Here is a 21,081-nt window from a genome sequence, read left to right on the forward strand (position 1 = left end):
CTCATTGACAGTTGGTTGCTTGTGGATGGGGCCCACCAAGGGTCTGACCAATGGCTGAGGAGGACCTGTTGCCTGGTAACAGGGTGCTGAGTAATGATGCCCAGCAATGGGTACGTGCTAAGGGATGTGCTCTGTTACATGATTTTAGTCCTTTTTTAATTTCTAAAATCACATTTATAACTATAGATCCATAAACAGGACCTAATATTGTAGTTACGTATTTTAAAGCTTACATAAATGATTTAATGAGTTGGTGATGGACAGGGAGGCCTGGCATGCTGCGATTCATGGGGTCGCAAAGAGTCAGACACGACTGAGCGACTGATCAGATCTGATCTGATGTATCATTTTTATGGGCTTCTCAGGTGGCTCAGTGGTAAAGAGTCTGCCTACAATGCAGGAGACCCAGGTTTGATCCCTGGATTGGGAAGATCCCTTGGAGAAGGGAATGGCTACCCACTCCAGTATTCTTGCCTGGAGAATTGTATGGACAGAGGAACCTGGCAGGATCTAATATTGTAGTTATGTATTTTAAAGCTTACATAAATGATTTAATGAATTGGTGATGGACAGGGAGGCCTGGCGTGCTGCAGTTCATGGGGTCGCAAAGAGTCGGACGTGACTGAGCAACTGAACAACAGTAACGTATCATTTTCACATCATTCTTAGGTTTTTGAGATTATCTATCTATGGATATAAGAAGAGCTGTTTTTCAATTTGTTTAGCTTTTTTTAATTTGTAAGGATAAAAGTCTTGACTCCCAAATTCTTTACACATCACACCAGAACAACTTGTAAAGTAGGCTCTTTGAGAATATTCTGTAGAGGCCATCATGTTGTTTTCTAATACAGTTCTATTTTTCCCTTTTGACTTGTTTTTCTTACCTTATTGTACTGACTAAAGCCTCCGGTACAACACTGCGTAGACACTGTGAGAAAGGACAGCCTCGTATTGTCTCCAGTCTTACAGAGAAAGCATTCAGTCTCTGGCAATTAAGTATGATATTTGCTGCAGGTTTTTCATAGAAATCCTTTGTCAGGTTGAGGAAATTTCCTTCTTTTCTTGGTTTGCTGAGAGGTTTTATTGATTAATGTTAAATTTTGTCAAATAGTTCTTCTATATCTACTGACATTATCACCGGGCTTTTCAGTCTTTTGACGAGTTTCATTATTTTGGTTTCAAATGATTCAACTTTGCTTTCTAACCCTAACCTTAACCCCACATGTTGTTCAGTCACTCAGTCATGTCTGATGCTTTGTGACCCCATGGACTGCAGCATGCCAGGTTTCTCTGTCCATCACCATCTCTTGGAGCTTGCTCAAACTCATGTCCATTGAGTTAGTGATGACATCCAACCATCTCATCCTCTGTCATCCCCTTCTTCTCCTGTCTTCAATCTTTCCCAGCATCAGGGTCTTTTCTAATGAGTCAGTTCTTCTCATTAGTACCCAAAGTATTGGAGTTTCAGCTTCAACATGAGTCCTTCCAGTTCAGGACTGATTTCCTTTAGGATTGACTGATTTGATCTCCTTGCAGTCCAAGGAACTTTCAAGAGTCTTCTCCAACACCACAGTTCAAAAGCATCAGTTCTTCGGTGCTCAGCCTTCTTTATGGTCCAACGCTCACATCCATACATGACTACTGGAAAAACCAAAGCTTTGACTATTTGGACCTTTGTCAGCAAAGTAATGTCTTTGCTTTTTAATATGCTGTCTAGGTATGTCATAGGTTTTCTTCCAAGGAGCAAGCGTCTTTTAATTTCATGGCTGCAGTCACCATCTGCAGTGATTTTGGAATCCAAGAAAACAATGTCTTTCACTGTTTTTATTGTTTCCCCATCTATTTGCCATAAAGTGATGGGACCGGATGCCATGATTTTAGTTTTTTGAATGTTAAGTTTTAAGCCAGATTTTTCACTTTCCTCTTTCACCATCAAGAGGCTCTTTAGCTCCTCTTCGCTTTTTGCCATAAGGGTGGTGTCATCTGCATATCTGAGGTTACTGATATTTCTCCAGCAATCTTGATTCCAGCTTGTGCTTCATCCACCCCAGCATTTCGCATGATGTACTCTGCGTGTAAGTTAAGTAAGCAGGGTGACAATATAGAGCCTTGATGTACTCCTTTCCCAATTTTGAACCAATCCCCACATGGTTATCATTAGTTTCCTGACACAGGAAAGTACCACAAAATTGCTGATTTAGGACAGCAGAGATTTACTGTCTCATGTTTCTTGAGGATAGAAGTCTGAAATCACGGTGTCATCAGCCCATGCTAGATCTGAAGCCTGTAGGGAAGGATCATTCATTCTTTTGGTTTCTGGCCTGTGTCAGCAGAATTCCATTTTTACGTCCATCTTCACGTGACATTCTCTGTCTCTGCACATCTTCCCTCTATTTGTGTGTCTGTCTCTGAGCCCAAATTTCTCTCTTTTATAAGAACACTGGTTACATTGGATTCGGGTTCGTCCTAATGACATCATCTTAATTTAGTTAAATCTGCGAACAACTTATGCTATAGTTTTCAAGTTTGTGTCCTGCCTCCCATTCATATGTTGAAATCCTAACCCCCCAAAGGTATTTGTAGGTGGGGCCTTCGGAAGGAGCTTAGTCATGAAAGTGCTGCTCTCATCAATGGCATTATTGCCTCATAAAAGAGGGTCCAGAGGCACCATAGATCCTCTTCCAGGTGAGAACACAGAGTGCGCCAGTTATGAATCAGGTGGATGGTTTTTATCAGAACGTGATCATGCTGGTGTCTTGATCTCGAACTTCTCAGCTTCCAAAATTGTGAGAAACAGATTCCTGTTGTTTATAAGCTACCCTATCTGTGGTATTCTATTATAGTGGCCCAAACAGATCTAGACAATATATTTCTGAATATGATCACATTGAGGTACTACTCCAAGGTCAGGATGTCAATATATTAATGTTTCCTTTGGTGGGGAAACACAACTCCACCTATAAAAATTATGATGTATAATCATTTTGCATAATGGTAGATTTTAAATACTTTGCTAAAGATTTTTGTGTCCATGTTTATAAAGTATTTTGTACCATTTTTTTTGTAATGACTTTGGTTTTGGTATCACTATAATGTGGCTTCATAAAATATTTTGGGAAGAGTTCCTGCTTCCCCTCTTATTTTTCTGTGGCTAACTTTAAGATTTTCCCTTTGACTTTTGTTTTCTGTATTTACTACATGTGTACGTATGATTTTGTTTTTATTTATCTTATAAATATTTGTTGGTTTTCTTGCTTTTGTAGAAGAGTCATAGCCATTGGTTCTTCACATGTTGCTTCTGCTCCATTTTTTTTTCTCCTCTCTTTTCCCTGTGAGACTCCAATTAAATTTTTGTTAGATCATTTTACTTTATTGACTTGAATTTCTTTATGTATATTCCATCTATTCCCTTCCCCAAGCTGTATTTTTCATAATTTCTCAGATCTCTATTTCATCTTATTATTTTCACTTTCAGCAGCAGCCTATCTGCTGCCAAATTTGTCCACTGAATTTTTAAGTTTGACTATGACTTTCCTCATTTATAGAGGTTTTGTCTGATTCTTTTTCACACTTGTTGGATTACTTCTCATAGTTTCTCTCCTTATAGGTATGTTAAAGCTTATCTTTTTTTTTTAATATGGTTATTTTCTTTCTAAAGAAATCTGTACCTTCTAACTCAAGCATTTGAAATCTTTAGTGGGTAGTTTCTGCCATCTTTTATTCATAATGCTGATTATTTATGTTGCTTTGCTTCCTTTTTTGGCTGTATATTACTCCTTCCCCTCCATAAGTAATTTGTGGGGATTTTTTGAGGCTTAGGATGATGGTATTTTTCTTTGGAGTGGACTCCTATTTGTTTCAGTCATTTCTAGCCCTACCAGTGCTGAACCCTTTTAAATGAAGCTTGAGGTTTCTTTCAACTCTGGTGGTGCCAGTTTGGGTTATTTTGCTAGACAGCCAGCCCACCAGAAGTTATAGCCTCCCAGGCTGTGTTCTCGGTCTCCTTCCTTCTTTACTCCCTCCCTCAGTCCCTCCCTTCCTTTCTCTTTCCCTCTTCCCTTTTTCTCTCTCCTTCCTCAGGAGATGAATCTGTGTGATCATAGGGTTCTTTCAGATTCCCTAAGCCTTTCAGGACCTGAGCCTTGACTTATATACCCTCTATTTCTCTATAGTTAACTTTAGTAGGACTTTGCAAATTTCTTCTTGGAAAAAGTGCTTTTTTATTTTTTTTTCACCTATTTTTCTGGACTTTTTGCTTTTGACTGAATTTTTGCCCAATAATAGCTCTTATCTTGACTATTCAATGCATTCAAAAAACTAAAAAAAAAATTTTTTTTTTTTAGCATTTTAAAATGTTTCAGTAGAGTTTGGTCACAATAAGATTGCCCACCATTATCTAAAGCCTTACTTTTGTGTCTAAATAAATCACTGCTTAACTACTAGTCTTGATTACCAAAGTTTTTCATTCATTTCTTGGTGGGATATTCAATCTTCTGTCTCTGGCCTGAATGTTTCAGTGGTAGAGTATAAGTGTGGCCCCAGGATTCCCTTTCCTTCCAAACTTTGTAGGTGATTAAATTGGTTTCAGGGGACTTCCCTGGTGGTCCAGTGGTTAAGAATCTGCCTTGCAATGCAAGGATGTGGGTTTGATCCCTATTCTTAGAACTAAGATCCTGCATGTCATGGCAACTAAACCTGTCTGCTGTAACAACTGAGCCCTGGCGGTCCGCAGCCTGCACAACACAAGACACAGGGAGGATCCCCAGTATGCAACCAAGACCCCACACAGCCAAATAAATGCATTGAATAAACTAGCTTTTGATTGAGAATAATGATTTAAAAAAAAAAGAATAATGATCTGTTTTTCATTATTCTTAAAGTCCAGCAAACTTTGTCAGGAAGTGTCTTGGCATTGGGCATTGATTGTTTTGTATCAGATTTTCCTTAATCATGTCATGCCCCTTAAACGTCTTTAATAACAAGCTTCTTCTACCATGGCTTTGAATATTTTTATTTGTATTTTTTTATTTGCATTAGTAACTGCTTAGTTAATTTTTTCATTTTTTGTTTCTTTCTCAAGGACAACAAATATACACACATTGGATATACTTTGTCCTAAATTTATAATTTTTCTCCAATTCTTTATCCTTTGTGCTCTTTCAAATTTCATCTTGCTTAGTTTTCTGTAGTATGTGCAGCACACCCCCTCTCTTCAGTTATTATTTGAGTTGCTTCAATGTAGCTTTTCATTTTCTTAAGGTATTTTGCTCTTTCATTTCTTCCCTGAGCTCTTTCAGGTCAGTTGAAAATTCTTCTGAAGTTTTATTATCACTTTACTTTTTGAAGATTTTTTTAGTGTAAACCGTTATTAAAGTCTGTATTGAATTTATTACAATATTTCTTCTGTTTTATGCTTTCGTTTTTTGGCCAGAAGGCATTGTGGGATCTTAGCTCCCATACCAGGAATCCAACCTTCACCCCTTGAATTGGAAGGCAAAGTCTTAACCACTATACCACCAGGGAAGTCTCTATTATCACTTTAAAAATGATTTGTTTTGAGCTCTTGTTTCATCATGGCTGTATTTAATTTCTTTTAAAGCAGATGCGTTTTCTATGTGTTTTGTTACTTAATTCTTTTGATATGCAAACCACAATTCCCTTTGTCTTTTGTTCCTTCGACTTTGTCATATTTTGGGCAAAAGCCTGCATGACTTTGCATTGATCCTGTGCTGGATCACTTTTTCCTGCTGCTCAGTTTCCTGGACCACTCTCCAGCCCAGGTACCTGCTGAGGAAGGAGGTGAGCAGGGGCATCGCCTTAGGCTTGGCCCTTCCCAGTGGGAACAGTCGGCCACTGGCAACCTTCCCTTAGATTGCTGGTCAGCAGGCTTTAAGAGGTAGCCCTGATGACACAGGTCTCTGGTTGGGTGAAGACCCAGAGCTTTGTTTACTTCCATCAGCAGCAGCTTAGCTGTCAGTCACCTCTTTTCTTGTGTTTGTCTTGTATCTTCCCCTCACTCATGGATACTTTGTTAGTGAAATGTGGGAAGAGAAATACCTAGATTAAGCTACAATTATGAGGGTCCAATCCCTGAGGCAGATAATCTGAACATCTACTTTAACCCTGAGCTGAAAGAATTTTGACAAATCGGCAATGTGGGCTATGGACAGATACACAGTTACTTTCTCCATGTGGATGGTGCACAGGCCAGAGCCCCTCCCCAAGCTGGCCTCTCTTTCTCACCACAAACAAAGCTGCCTTTGGCCCTTTGGTCAAAAGCCTTCCTTCTTCTTCAATTAGTAGATGTCTGAGTAAGAAAGCTACATAGGCAAGGAAGACTATTCAAGACTCTTACAGAAAGAAGGGAGACAGAACTCAACTCAGCTGACACAAAGGACTGGAGAGAGATTTTTAAGAGCTGAGGTGGGGAAGAGGGGGATCATGGACAATCCAGGGTTTGAACATTCACTTTACCCAAAGAAAAAGTACAGCTTCTCCCCTTTCACAATAGGAGGGAGTTTTCCAGCTTTGAGCAGGGCGTCAGCTGAAGTCAGGAGTCTATGGTCCTGGATGATTGCATTTCAGAGATATCCCAGGTCCTTGAGAAAGATTCCCTGAATCTTAAAGTTGGTAAAGGTCTTTTGAGATTTACATACATTTAAAAGGGCATAGAGTAAGTTTAGTTACAATTACAGGTTATCTAAAGAGAATACTTTAGAAAAAAGAAAAGTGACTTCAAGGGCCTGCAGGCAGAAAGACACCCTGTTTGGACTTTAGTCTAGATGAAGGTCATCTTGGTCAGGGTTCAGGTTTCTGATCTGGGAGCCATTGCTCCTTAGCCAGGACACTCTTCAGGGGGGCACCCATCCCATACCCCCCTCTGCTTCTCTTTCTTCTGTCTCTTGCCTCCACCTCTTTCTAGGTCCAGCTGCTGGGTCCTAATTCATGGTCCCTCACCCCTTTCTTGGGCCCTGTGCCCACCCAGAGCCTCTAGGGCAGGGGAGGGGTGGGGTATGTGAGCTGTGGAGGAGTCTGGCTGCCCCCTCCATGCAGGACAGCAGGGGAAGGCTGCCCTATCTCTCTTGGCCCAGGTCATGATCCCTGGGGGCAAAGAACGCTGTCCTCCTCAGGGTACTCAAGAGAGGCTGTGTGTGACCCCTCCACACACACACAGACACACACACACAGAGTCCCCGCTGCCCTCCCTGGAGCTTGCCTTCACCTGAGTTTCCATGTAATATCTTGGTGCCTTCTTGTCACAGGACCCGTTCGCTTCTCTGGGGGCTGTCAGAGGTGGAGGAAAAGATGGACTGGAGGCAATCTCTGCAAGGAGCAGACGTGCCAATGGGCCGCACCATTTACCTCAACGAACCCCTTAGGAACGCTTTCTGCGAAAACTCCATCAGGTGAGAAGACTGTGGAGGTAGGAGGAGAGGAAGGAGGAAGGAGGCTGTGGTCTTCTCCGCAATAAACAACACTGTGTGTGGATGCTCCAGGCTAGAACAGCGTTCTTGAACCTGCAGGAACTCACTGCAGAGAATAGGATTTGTCTCCACCTCCCCTTCAAGGCTTCTTGAAGTCGCTCTCTGCTCTGACTTGTCCCCATTCACAGGCACCCACCCACCAGCTGAATGTGCTCTAGTAAAACCACTTGCTAGGGAGCAGGGGAAAGCCCTTGCCAGGGGAGCCACCCACCAACATCACCCACAGGGGAATGAGCAGTAGCTAGGAAGAGTTCTGCTTCCTGAGGAATTCACTGAGCTGAGTACTGAAACTCTGCAGAGGCAGTTTAGATGAAAGCCTAAAAGGGACTTTTTTCATATATATGTTTATAACTTCCCCGGTGGTTCAGATGGTAAAGAATCCACCTGCAATGCAGGAGACCTGGGTTCTATCCCTGGGTCAGGAAGATCCCCTGGAGAAGGAAATGGCTACCCACTCCAGTATTCTGGAGACTTCCATGGACAGAGGAACCTGGTGGTCTATAGTCCATGGGGTCGCAAAGAGTTGGACATGACTGAGGAACTAACACACATACGCACACACACATATATATGTGTATATACGTATACACACACACACACACACACACACACACACATATTCTTTATTTTTTTAAAACCAGGCTCTAAGGCCAGAGGTTGGATACATGAGCTCAGTAGTCAGTAAGCTTTTTCACTATTAACTAACTAATCAAAGAGCTTAAAAATGTACATCACTGACTTGGCAAGAGAAAGAGGATATCTCTGAAGCCAAAAATGAAGGCAAAGCAGGAACCCAAAGAGGTCAAGGATGCTGATGTGGCTGGTTTCTGAGGACACCTGCCCAGTTCTAGTGACTTAGGGCTTCAGATTTCGTGCTCAGTGGGAGGAGGGAACTCAAACCTAAGGCCGCACCTGGTGGAAAACAGAATTGGAAACCCACCACCGTAATACTGGGTCTTTGGAGGATAACCTCCTAAATGAAGGGAGAATAAACATCTGATTTTTAAAAGACACATGATGAAGAAACTTAACCTCTTTTAAATTTGGCTCTGGCTTTAATATTTATAAAATTATTTTATATATCAATAGTCTTAAAAGTTATTAAATGTAATGAACTTGAAGAACAGTTTTGGATTGCTAATTATTAATTCTATTTAGTTCATGAGTCTTTCAAAAACATCCTGCCTAGGGAATTCTTCAAATTCGATGAGGATGAATTAAAAGAAGAAATATTAAATTTCCTATCTAAAAACTCCAAAAGTTTGGTAAAATAACATGCATAATATCTGGCAAATCCAAACATAATAAAGAATATAAGGAGTATATGAAAAGAAGAAAGTATTAAAGATAAGTGAGGTACCCAGAACACATTTTTTTAAATTAACCATACTTCAATAGATTTTACAAAGATATTTGAAGAATTTGATTCTTTATATTTTTGGATTTATAGTACTCTTGCTTGGAAAATCCCATGGACGGAGGAGCCTGGTAGGATGCAATCCATGGGGTCGCTAAGAGTCAGACACGACTGAGCGACTTCACTTTCACCTTTCACTTTCATGCACTGGAGAAGGAAATGGCAACCCATTCCGGTGTTCTTGCCTGGAGAATCCCAGGGATGGCTGAGCCTGGCGGGTTGCCGTCTATGGGGTCGCACAGAGTTGGACACTACTGAGGCGACTTTGCAGCAGCAGCAGCAGAGCTAAAATTTTTAAACCAGTCACATCTACCTATCATCTCTCTGTCATGGTCTGAATTCCCCCAAAGTTCATATGTTGAAATCCTAGCCCTCCAATGTGATGTTTTAGGAGGTGGAACCCTTGGGAAATGATGGGGTCATTTGGGCAGAGTCCTCATTAGTGGACTTGTGACCTTATAAAAGGGCCCCAGAGAGCTTCCTTGCCCCTTCCACAATGTGAGGTTACACTGAGAATGTCGGTGGTGAAGTGGACACCCACCAGACACTGAATTTGCTGGTGCCATGATCTCAGACCCCCAGACTCTGGAACTGTGAGAAATAAATGTCGGTTGTTTATAAGCACCCAGTTTATGGTATGTTTGTTACAGCAGCTCAAATAGACTAGACGCTATCCTAGACCAGAAGACACACTGTCTATACTTTTATACATGTTAAATAGCCTTCACCAGCGATGATGCCGGTTTACACCTACATCATCAGTTTGAGAGCTCATGTTTCCTTGTGTCCTTGCTGATAATGCTGGGATTGCTCAGTCACTCAGTCATCGGTGTGAGATGTGAAAGCCTCTCTTTGTTTTTATTCCTTTGATTAGTAAAGGTTTATTTGCTTGCTTTATGTTTACTGGCCACTTGTATTTATTCCTTTGATAATTACTTGTTTATGCTTTAGATCCATTTTTATATTATGGTAAATGTTGTTTGCTTAATGGTTTTTAAAGACTCACTGTATACCACAGATATTAGCCTCTTTTTCCTATGTGCTACAAATATATTTTTCCTAGTTGCTTATCATTTTTCAGTCTTGTAGTGCTTTCTTTCTGAACAGAACTTATATTTTTATATATCAAAATTTTGCTCATTACCAGGTTGTGTTCCTTATTACCTTCTCATTTGCATGTGTTTATTTTTTTTCTTTTGAATTTTTTGCTATGTATTGGAGTATAGCTGATTAACAATTTTGTGATAGTTTCAGTTGAACAGCAAAGGGATTCAGTCATGCATATGTCTAGATAGCATGCTGCTCTCTGCTTTCAGATCCCTGGTTCTCCACATCTGCCTATGTATTCACAGTAGTTCATGAAGTGGAGAAATTTTTCTTCTACCTTGGGTTTTTTTAAAGGTAACAATGAATGCTGTGAAAAAAGACAGTATCTTTAGAAAAGGCACAGCATTTTAAAACAATGTTTTATCCACTTCTGAGTTGTAACCAAATTTTGTGTTTTCCATTGATGTTTCCTGAGTTCAGAAGGTTAACTTTCTACCTTTCTACCCACAGCACAGCCAAGTACAGCATGTGGTCATTTCTCCCTCGATATTTGTATCTGCAGTTTAGCAAAACTGCCAACGCCTTCTTCCTGTTCATCACTATATTGCAGGTGATGTTTTGAACATGTTGTTAGATTCAGATTTCTAAGAAGTACAAAAGGTACAACAATCTCATGAGTGTGACACAGAGAATAAGTTTAAGCACTATAAAGAGAGAACTCTCTTCTTCAAATATTTAACTTACTCAGTGAGACGCTAAACTCCATTTCTGGGCTGAAAGACATGTTGGTGAACAGTAGATGAATTAATGAGATATATTTGAAGTGACTTTTGTCATTTGTGCTACCTCCATAATACGATGATTTTACTCTATTTTGAAAGATATAATTCACTCTCTCATGTTAGTTTAAAATAACATCTTCCCCGCCAATAATGATAAGAACACTTAACATGAGGTCTAGCACCTTAACAAACTTTTAAGTCTCCAATCTCCAATAAAGTGCTATTACTGCAGGACCTTTGCTGCCCAGCAGATCTCTAGAACGTCTTCATCCTGCATAACGGAAGCTTTCTACTCACTGAGTAACAGCTTCCCCCCCACCCCCCCACCCCCCTGCCATCACCAGCCTCTGGCACCTACTGTTCTCCTTGATAATTCTGTTAGTTTGACTGTTTTAGATACCTGATATCAACAGAGTCATAGGATTGTCCTTCTGTGACGGGCTTTTATCACTTCCATAATTTTCTCAAGGGTCATCCATGTTGCACATATGACAGAATTTCCGTCTTTTCAGGCTGAACTAGGTGTATGTACTATTATACACAGAAATAATAAGCAAGCAAAAGTACTAAGGCAGCATAGAGAGTGTACCTAGGCCCATGTCTAGAAATATAGTCTAAATACTGACTTAAAACTCAACATTAAAAAAACAAAGGTCGTGGCATCTAGTCCCATCACTTCCTGGAAAACAGAAGAAGAAAACATGGAAGCAGTGGCAGATTTTATTTTCTTGGGCTCCAAAATCACCGCAGATGGTGACCGCAGCCATGAAATTAAAAAACGCTTGCTCCCTGGAAGTAAGGCTGTGGCAAACCTACACAGCATATCAAAAAGCAGAGCCATCACTTTGCTGACAAAGGTCCATATATTCAAAGCTATGGAGCTATCCCACATTAAAGTCAGGAAGGGTGGCAGTGAGGAGATACCCCTCGTCCAAGGTAAGGCGCAATGGCTGCGCTTTGCTGGAGCAGCCGTGAAGAGATACTCCACGCCCAAAGTAAGAGAAACCCAAGTAAGACAGTAGGTGTTGCAAGAGGGCATCAGAGGGCAAACACACTGAAACCATACTCACAGAAAACTAGTCAATCTAATCACACTAGGACCACAGCCTTGTCTAACTCAGTGAAACTAAGCCATGCCCGTGGGGCAACCCAAGACGGGCGGGTCATGGTGGAGAGATTTGACAGAATGTGGTCCACTGGAGAAGGGAATGGCAAACCACTTCAGTATTATTGCCTTGAGAACCCCATGAACAGTATGAGAAGGCAAAATGATAGGATACTGAAAGAGAAACTCCCCAGGTCAGTAGGTGCCCAATATGCTACTGGAGATGAGTGGAGAAATAACTCCAGAAAGAATGAAGGGATGGAGCCAAAGCAAAAACAATACCCAGCTGTGGATGTGACTGGTGATAGAAGTAAGGTCCGATGCTGTAAAGAGCAATATTGCATAGGAACCTGGAATGTCAGGTCCATGAATCAAGGCAAATTGGAAGTGGTCAAACAAGAGATGGCAAGAGTGAATGTTGACATTCTAGGAATCAGCAAACTAAAATGGACTGGAATGGGTGAATTTAACTCAGATGACCATTATATCTACTACTGCAGGCAGGAATCCCTCAGAAGAAATGGAGTGGCCATCATGGTTAACAAAAGAGTCCAAAATGCAGTACTTGGATGCAATCTCAAAAACGACAGAATAATCTCTGTTCATTTCCAAGGCAAACCATTCAATATCACAGTAATCCAAGTCTGTGCCCCAACCAGTAATGCTGAAGAAGCTGAAGTTGAATGGTTCTATGAAGACCTACAAGACCTTTTAGAACTAACACCCAAAAAAGATGTCCTTTTCATTATAGGGGACTGGAATGCAAAAGTAGGAAGTCAAGAAACACCTGGAGTACGAGGCAAATTTGGCCTTGGAATACGGAATGAAGCAGGGCAAAGACTAATAGAGTTTTGCCAAGAAAATGCACTGGTCATAACAAACACCCTCTTCCAACAACACAAGAGAAGACTCTATACATGGACATCACCAGATGGTCAACACTGAAATCAGATTGATTATATTCTTTGCAGCCAAAGATGGAGAAGCTCTATACAGTCAGCAAAAACAAGACCAGGAGCTGACTATGGCTCAGACCATGAACTCCTTATTGCCAAATTCAGACTTAAATTGAAGAAAGTAGGGAAAACCACTAGACCATTCAGGTATGACCTAAATCAAATCCCTTATGATTATACAGCGGAAGTGAGAAATAGATTTAAGGGCCTAGATCTGATAGATAGAGTGCCTGATGAACTATGGAATGAGGTTCGTGACATTGTACAGGAGACAGGGATCAAGACCATTCCCATAGAAAAGAAATGCAAAAAACCAAAATGGCTGTCTGGGGAGGCCTTACAAATAGCTGTGAAAAGAAGAGAAGCAAAAAGCAAAGGAGAAAAGTAAAGATATAAATATCTGAATGCAGAGTTCCAAAGAATAGCAAGAAGAGATAAGAAAGCCTTCTTCAGCGATCAATGCAAAGAAATAGAGGAAAACAACAGAATGGGAAAGACTAGGGATCTCTTCAAGAAAATCAGAGATACCAAAGGAATATTTCATGCAAAGACGGACACAATAGAGGACAGACATGGTATGGACCTAACAGAAGCAGAAGATATTAAGAAGAGATGGCAAGAATACACAGAAGAACTGTACTAAAAAGATCTTAACGACCCAGATAATCACAATGGTGTGATCACTGACCTAGAGCCAGACATCCTGGAATGTGAAGTCAAGTGGGCCTTAAAAAGCATCACTACGAACAAAGCTAGTGGAGATGATGGAATTCCAGTTGAACTATTCCAAATCCTGAAAGATGATGCTGTGAAAGTGCTGCACTCAATATGCCAGCAAATTTGGAAAACTCAGCAGTGGCCACAGGACTGGAAAAGGTCAGTTTTCATTCCAATCCCAAAGAAAGGCAATGCCAAAGAATGCTCAAACTACCACACAGTTGCACTCATCTCACACGCTAGTAAAGTAATGCTCAAAATTTCTCCAAGCCAGACTTCAAGAATATGTGAACCGTGAACTTCCTGATGTTCAAGCTGGTTTTAGAAAAGGCAGAGGAACCAGAGATCAAATTGCCAACATCTGCTGGATCATGGAAAAAGCAAGAGAGTTCCAGAAAAACATCTCTTTCTGCTTTATTGACTATGCCTAAGCCTTTGACTGTGTGGATCACAATAAACTGTGGAAAATTCTGAAAGAGATGGGAATACCAGACCACCTGATCTGCCTCTTGAGAAATTTGTATGCAGGTCAGGAAGCAACAGTTAGAACTGGACATGGAACAACAGACTGGTTCCAAATAGGAAAAGGAGTTCGTCAAGGCTGTATATTGTCACCCTGTTTATTTAACTTCTATGCAGAGTACATCATGAGAAACGCTGGACTGGAAGAAACACAAGCTAGAATCAAGATTGTCGGGAGAAATATCAATAGCCTCAGATATGCAGATGACACCACCCTTATGGCAGAAAGTGAAGAGGAACTAAAAAGCCTCTTGATGAAAGAGAAAGAGGAGAGTGAAAAAGTTGGCTTAAACCTCAACATTCAGAAAACGAAGATCATGGCATCCAGTCCCTCCACTTCATGGGAAATAGATGGGGAAACAGTGGAAACAGTGTCAGACTTTATTTTTCTGGGCTCCAAAATCACTACAGATAGTGACTGCAGCTGTGAAATTAAAAGACGCTTACTCCTTGGAAGGAAAGTTATGACCAACCTAGATAGCATATTGAAAAGCAGAGACATTACTTTGCCAACAAAGGTCCGTCTAGTCAAGGCTATGGTTTTTCCTGTGGTCATGTATGGATGTGAGAGTTGGACTGTGAAGAAGGCTGAGTGCCGAAGAATTGATGCTTTTGAACTGTGGTGTTGGAGAAGACTTGAGAGTCCCTTGGACTGCAAGGAGATCCAACCAGTCCGTTCTGAAGGAGGTCAGCCCTGGGATTTCTTTGGAGGGAATGATGCTAAAGCTAAAACTCCAGTACTTTGGCCACCTCATGCAAAGAGTTGACTCATTGGAAAAGACTCTGATGCTGGGAGGGATTGGGGCAGGAGGAGAAGGGGATGACAGAGGATGAGATGGCTGGATGGCATCACTGACTCGATGGATGTGAGTCTCAATGAACTCCGGGAGTTGGTTACGGACAGGGAGGCCTGGTGTGTTGCGATTCATGGGGTCGCAAAGAGTCGGACACGACTGAACGACTGATCTGATCTCTGATGGTATTTCCAGCAATTATGTGAGAATTGGACCATAAAGGAGGCCCAGGGCTGAAGAACTGATGCTTTTGAACCGTGATGCTGGAGAAGACTCTTTAGAGTCCCTTGGACTGCAAGGAGATCAACCAATCAATCCTAAAGGAAATCAACCCTGAGCCTTCACTGGCAGGATTAATGCTGAAGCTGATGTGCCAATACTCTGGCCATGTGATGCAAAGAGTTGATTCCCTGGAAAAGACCCTGAAGCTAGGCAGGATTGAAGGTAAAAGGCGAAGTGGATGGCAGAGGATGAGATGGTTGGATAGCAACACTGACTCAATGGACATGAATTTGAGCAAATGCCCAGAGATAGTGGATCCTAGTGTGCTGCAGTCCATGGAGTTGCAAAGAGTCAGACCCGACTGAGTGACTGAACGAGAACTTGTCTAAATCTGGAAAACTAAAGGGTCAGACCCCAGACCTCACCTACCCTTGCATCTATCAGAAAGCAACTACAACCTCAGTTTCAATTGCTTTATTTTTCACAGTTTAGACAGTAGGGGGTAGCCCTAGAGCACTGTCCACAGGTAACTTGTACCCAGGAAACATTATTTTTCTGGGCCTCCAAAAAATTTCTCCTCTTTCTCAAAAAGAAGTAAGATTAAGATAGCTGACCATTTGGATTTAGCTATTTTGAAAAGATGCTGTTTTATTATTTTAAAATTTATTTTTTGGCCATGGGGCTTGTGGAATCTTAGTTCCCTGACCAGGGATTGAACCCAAGCCTTTGGCAATGAAAATGTGGAGTCCTAACCTCTGGACTGCCAAGGAATTTTCCCCAAAGATGTTATTTTAAACATTGATGTTTTGAGCTGTTTCAACCAAAGCATAATAAAATGTCTATTAGAAAGGTAACACAATGACTGAAATGTTATTAAGCAGTTGCTCTGGGGACTTTTCCGTAGTGTATAACATTTAGTGTCTGGGCTTCCCTTGTGGCTCAGATAGTGAAGAATCTGCCCACAAACGTGGGAGACCAGTTTTCAAACCCTGTGTCAGGAAGATCCCCTGGAGAAGGGAATGGCAACCCACTCCAGTATTCTTGCCTGGAGAATTCCATGGACATAGGAGCCTGGCAGGCTGTATAGTCTATGGGGTCTCACAGAGCTGGACACAGCTGAGTGACTAACACTTTGACTTTTTGACTTTGAGTGTGTAGTGTCACACTCTGGGGTGATTTTGGTATCCTGAATCCTTTTCCTTTATATTTAATGTGTCTGTTGTTGTCACGTCCTGGATCATGCTATTAGCAGTGTAACTTTCAGTATATGCAAAATATAATAAGGACTTATGAAATTAATAGTGTAACTCTATTTTGCAGCAAATTCCAGACGTATCTCCGACGGGAAAATACACAACTCTGGTGCCTCTGCTAGTTATTCTTGTAATTTCAGGCATTAAAGAGATTGTAGAAGATTATGTAAGTTTACTGTTAGTAAATGCTCTCAAAAACACTGCCTTGAATGTAAGAGGTGTATTTCTTGCTCTTTTTTTTTTTAATTTCAGGCTACTGGTTGGAACTGTATAGTTATTTAAATTCATATTTGATATGAGTGAATTAAAGTTTTGAGGTTTCACAATTTTAATCGTGTGTGTATTTGAGAGACCAGCAGGACTTCATATCAATTCTGAGAACTGTGATAGTATCTGTGGGGACACAATCCAGCCAGAGGAGAGAATCCTAGATGGCAGAGAAGGATATGCACACAAATTGTGCTCTTACTTTGTTACTCCTATAACCTTGGCGGAGGAGTGATTTTACAGGCGCCTGCAGATTTCAGTAGGAAAATAAAAGAAGACAGATAGCTAACAGTGTTTTCTTTTGCTGCTGCTGGGGTTGCTCTAGCGTTGTCTCCTCCTCACCTACAGTCCTAATGCTCGTTTCTAAAATAACCAGTGGTGGTCATTTGTATGTTTCTGCCTCAGTCCTACCGGCTTGTTATGTCATCAGTTAAATCTGTTAGGCCTTTCAACTGGTTTACAGTATGAAAGAATTTTTCAAACTTAAAAGCTTTTGGTTAAATTGGGGCAATATTCAGCATAGCCAATTATGTGTTTTGCCAAATAGTCATTACAAACATCACATGAAATGTTAACATTTCAAGGAAGCACTTTACTATGCAGCAGGCACTGCGCTGTGTATCAATATATCTGTGTGTGTGTGTGAGTGTGTGTGAATTCATTTAAACTGAGGCACAGACAAGTCAGTGACCTGATGAGGCTGTCTCAGTCAGGGGCAGAGTTGGGATGTCAGCCAGGGCAAGCTGGTTCTAGAGGTCCCACACTTGACCACGTTGGTGGTCAGCCTCCCTTAGTGCACACCTCAGTTTAGGAAGTCATATAAAGGAGAAAAGAAAGTGAAATCAGTGACAGCCAAAAACCTGCTTTATAGTTAGGTTTACTACCTGTATTCTTTTTAAACCCACTGTGTCTTGTATTGTGATTTGAATGATTCATTTCAAACTTTTGATATCATGGCTTTTTTTTTTCCCCTGTAACAGAAACGACATATGGCAGACAAATTAGTTAACTCAAAAAACACAATAGGTAAGATATTAGATTTAGCTTTTACCCTATTTCACTCTAAGAAAATATTCAAATTCATCAAGTAGATACTTTTTTTTTTAATTTTTTATTTTATTTTTTAACTTTACAATATTGTATTGGTTTTGCCATATATCAAAATGAATCTGCCACAGGTATACATGTGTTCCCCATTCTGAACCCTCCTCCCTCCTTCCTTCCCATACCCTCCCTCTGGGTCGTCCCAGTGCACCAGCCCCTAGCATCCAGTATCGTGCATCGAACCTGGACTGGTGACTTGTTTCGTATATGATATTATACATGTTTCAATGCCATTCTCCCAAATCATCCTACTCTCTCCCTCTCCCACAGAGTCCAAAAGACTGTCCTATACATCAGTGTCTCTTTTGCTGTCTCATATACAGGGTTATTGTTACCATCTTTCTAAATTACATATATATGCGTTAGTATACTGTATTGGTGTTTTTCTTTCTGGCTTACTTCACTCTGTATAATAGGCTCCAGTTTCATCCACCTCATTAGAACTGATTCAAATGCATTCTTTTTAATGGCTGAGTAATACTCCATTGTGTATATGTACCATAGCTTTCTTATCCATTCATCTGCTGATGGACATCTAGGTTGCTTCCATGTCCTGGCTATTATAAACAGTGCTGCGATGAACATTGGGGTACACGTGTCTCTTTCAATTCTGGTTTCCTTGGTGTGTATGCCCAGCAGTGGGATTGCTGGGTCACAAGGCAGTTCTATTTCCAGTTTTTTAAGGAATCTCCCCACTGTTCTCCATAGTGGCTGTACTAGTCTGCATTCCCACCAACAGTGTAAGAGGGTTCCCTTTTCTCCACACCCTCTCCAGCATTTATTGCTTGTAGACTTTTGGATTGCAGCCATTCTGACTGGTGTGAAATGGTACCTCATAGTGGTTTTGATTTGCATTTCTCTGATGATGAGTGATGTTGAGCATCTTTTCATGTGTTTGTTAGCCATCTGTATGTCTTCTTTGGAGAAATGTCTATTTAGTTCTTTGGCCCATTTTTTGATTGGGTCATTTATTTTTCTGGAGTTGAGCTGTAGGAGTTGCTTGTATATTTTTGAGATTAGTTGTTTGTCAGTTGCTTCATTTGCTATTATTTTCTCCCATTCTGAAGGCTGTCTTTTCACCTTGCTTATAGTTTCCTTTGTTGTGCAGAAGCTTTTAAGTTTAATTAGGTCCCATTTGTTTATTTTTGCTTTTATTTCCAGTATTCTGGGAGGTGGGTCATAGAGGATCCTGCTGTGATGTATGTCAGAGAGTGTTTTGCCTATGTTCTCCTCTAGGAGTTTTATAGTTTCTGGTCTTATGTTTAGATCTTTAATCCATTTTGAGTTTATTTTTGTGTATGGTGTTAGAAAGTATTCTAGTTTCATTCTTTTACAAGTGGTTGACCAGTTTTCCCAGCACCACTTGTTGAAGAGATTGTCTTTGATCCATTGTATATTCTTGCCTCCTTTGTCAAAGATAAGGTGTCCATAGGTGCGTGGATTTATCTCTGGGCTTTCTATTTTGTTCCATTGATCTATATTTCTGTCTTTGTGCCAGTACCATACTGTCTTGATGACTGTGGCTTTGTAGTAGAGCCTGAAATCAGGTAGGTTGATTCCTCCAGTTCCATTCTTCTTTCTCAAGATTGCTTTCACTATTCGAGGTTTTTTGTATTTCCATACAAATTGTGAAATTATTTGTTCTAGCTCTGTGAAGAATACCATTGGTAGCTTGATAGGGATTGCATTGAATCTATAAATTGCTTTGGGTAGTATACTCATTTTCACTATATTGATTCTTCCAATCCATGAACATGGTATATTTCTCCATCTATTAGTGTCCTCTTTGATTTCTTTCACCAGTGTTTTATAGTTTTCTATATATAGGTCTTTAGTTTCTTTAGGTAGATATATTCCTAAGTATTTTATTCTTTTCGTTGCAATGGTGAATGGAATTGTTTCCTTAATTTCTCTTTCTATTCAAGTAGATACTTGTAATATGTTTTATAACATGTTGTATTTAAAGAAATATAGAAATAAATAACAAAAACCAGAAGGAAACTCAATTTCCATATGTTAGAACTATGTGAATACATCAACTAGAATAAAAGGAAAGATAAAAGATGGGGAAGGGAAGAGTATTCAGGATAGGAACAATTCTTTTTTGTTTTTTAACAATTCTTACGTCTGTAAAAGAGATCTGGGTGTTACATATTCTCTCAGTCCTAGTTTTGTTATGTGCTGTCTCTGTATTTGATTGGAAAAATGCTGTTTTTCAGGCTACAGCCAGTATTTTAGCATGTAACAGCAAACTTTTCCCTTGGGATTGGAAGTGACTTAACACAGCCTCCATCTGCCTGTCTATTTATATTATCTTATATATATCATTATCCTATCATGTTATGTTATGTATATTGCTCTTTTTGATAAAGTGCATATTAATCTTTCCGTTTATATAAAAATTAAATTAACAAAGAGAATATAAAGAAATGCTTGTAGTATTGGGGAAAATGTGTCTTTATTACACTGAATACATAGCTGTTTTCTTTTTCAGTGTTAAGACAGAATGCATGGCAAATGATTCTGTGGAAAGAGGTAAGAATGTATTTTAATGCTTAACTTAGTCATAAGCACCTACCATATTTAAAGCTAACAGATTTTTATCTGTGAAGCATGTCTTTCAAAATCATCATATTGTCCATTTGTTGTTGTTGTTTATGAGGACATAGAGAATCAAAGAGAACGAGCCTCTTGTTCAAAGTTATGTGGCCAGGAAGGAGTGAAATGGATCTGAACTTAAGTTGGCCTGGCTAGAGGTCTACACACCTCCACTCTGCCTGGGTGTTACCTCCATGTTGTGGCATGGAACATTTAAAGTCAGTTCAGTTCAGTTCAGTTACCCAGTCTTGTCCTACTCTTTGTGACCCCATTGACTGAAGCACACTAGGCTTCCTGTCCATCACCAACTCCTGGCGTTTACTCAAACTCATGTCCATTGAGTCAGTGATGCCATCCAACCATCTCATCCTCTGTGGTCACCTCTTCCTGTCTTCAATCTTTCCCAGCATTAGGGTCTTTTCCAATGAGTCAGTTCTTCACATCAGGTGACAAAAGTATTGGAGTTTCAGCTTCAGCATCAGTCCTTCCAATGAATATTCAGGACTAATTTCTTTTAGGATGGACTGGTTGGATCTCATTGCTGTCCAAGGGACTGTCAGGAGTCTTCTCCAACACCACAGTTCAAAAGCATCATTTCTTTGGTGCTCAGCCTTCTTTATGGTCCAACTCTCACATCCATACATGACTACTGGAAAAACCATAGCTTTGACTAGACGGACATTTGTTGGCAAAGTAATATGTCTGCTTTTTAATATGCTGTCTAGGTTGGTCATAGCTTTTCTTCCAAGGAACAAGTATCTTTTAATTTCATGGCTGCAGTCACCATCTGCAGTGATTTTGGAGCACCCCCCC

General features: G+C 40.4%; 1 protein-coding gene across 1 annotated transcript in view; it reads left to right on the forward strand.

Annotated features, from left to right (window-relative positions):
• Positions 1 to 7,275: 7,275 nt before the first annotated feature.
• LOC147361650 (phospholipid-transporting ATPase IB-like) overlaps positions 7,276 to 21,081 on the forward strand; it is an 88,285-nt gene continuing 74,479 nt past the window's right edge. The window contains exons 1-5 of the mRNA XM_086329701.1: positions 7,276 to 7,406; positions 10,459 to 10,558; positions 16,367 to 16,465; positions 17,547 to 17,592; positions 20,165 to 20,205. Of these exons, the coding sequence (XP_086185827.1) occupies positions 7,306 to 7,406; positions 10,459 to 10,558; positions 16,367 to 16,465; positions 17,547 to 17,592; positions 20,165 to 20,205 (387 nt within the window). The 5' untranslated portion in view covers positions 7,276 to 7,305. The remainder of the gene's footprint in view (positions 7,407 to 10,458; positions 10,559 to 16,366; positions 16,466 to 17,546; positions 17,593 to 20,164; positions 20,206 to 21,081) is intronic.

The sequence above is a fragment of the Bos grunniens genome, chromosome 12 (assembly GCF_055505025.1).
Source record: "Bos grunniens cultivar Pamir isolate PY7600 chromosome 12, Bosgru_T2T1.0, whole genome shotgun sequence".
NCBI classification, from domain to species: Eukaryota; Metazoa; Chordata; class Mammalia; order Artiodactyla; family Bovidae; genus Bos; species Bos grunniens.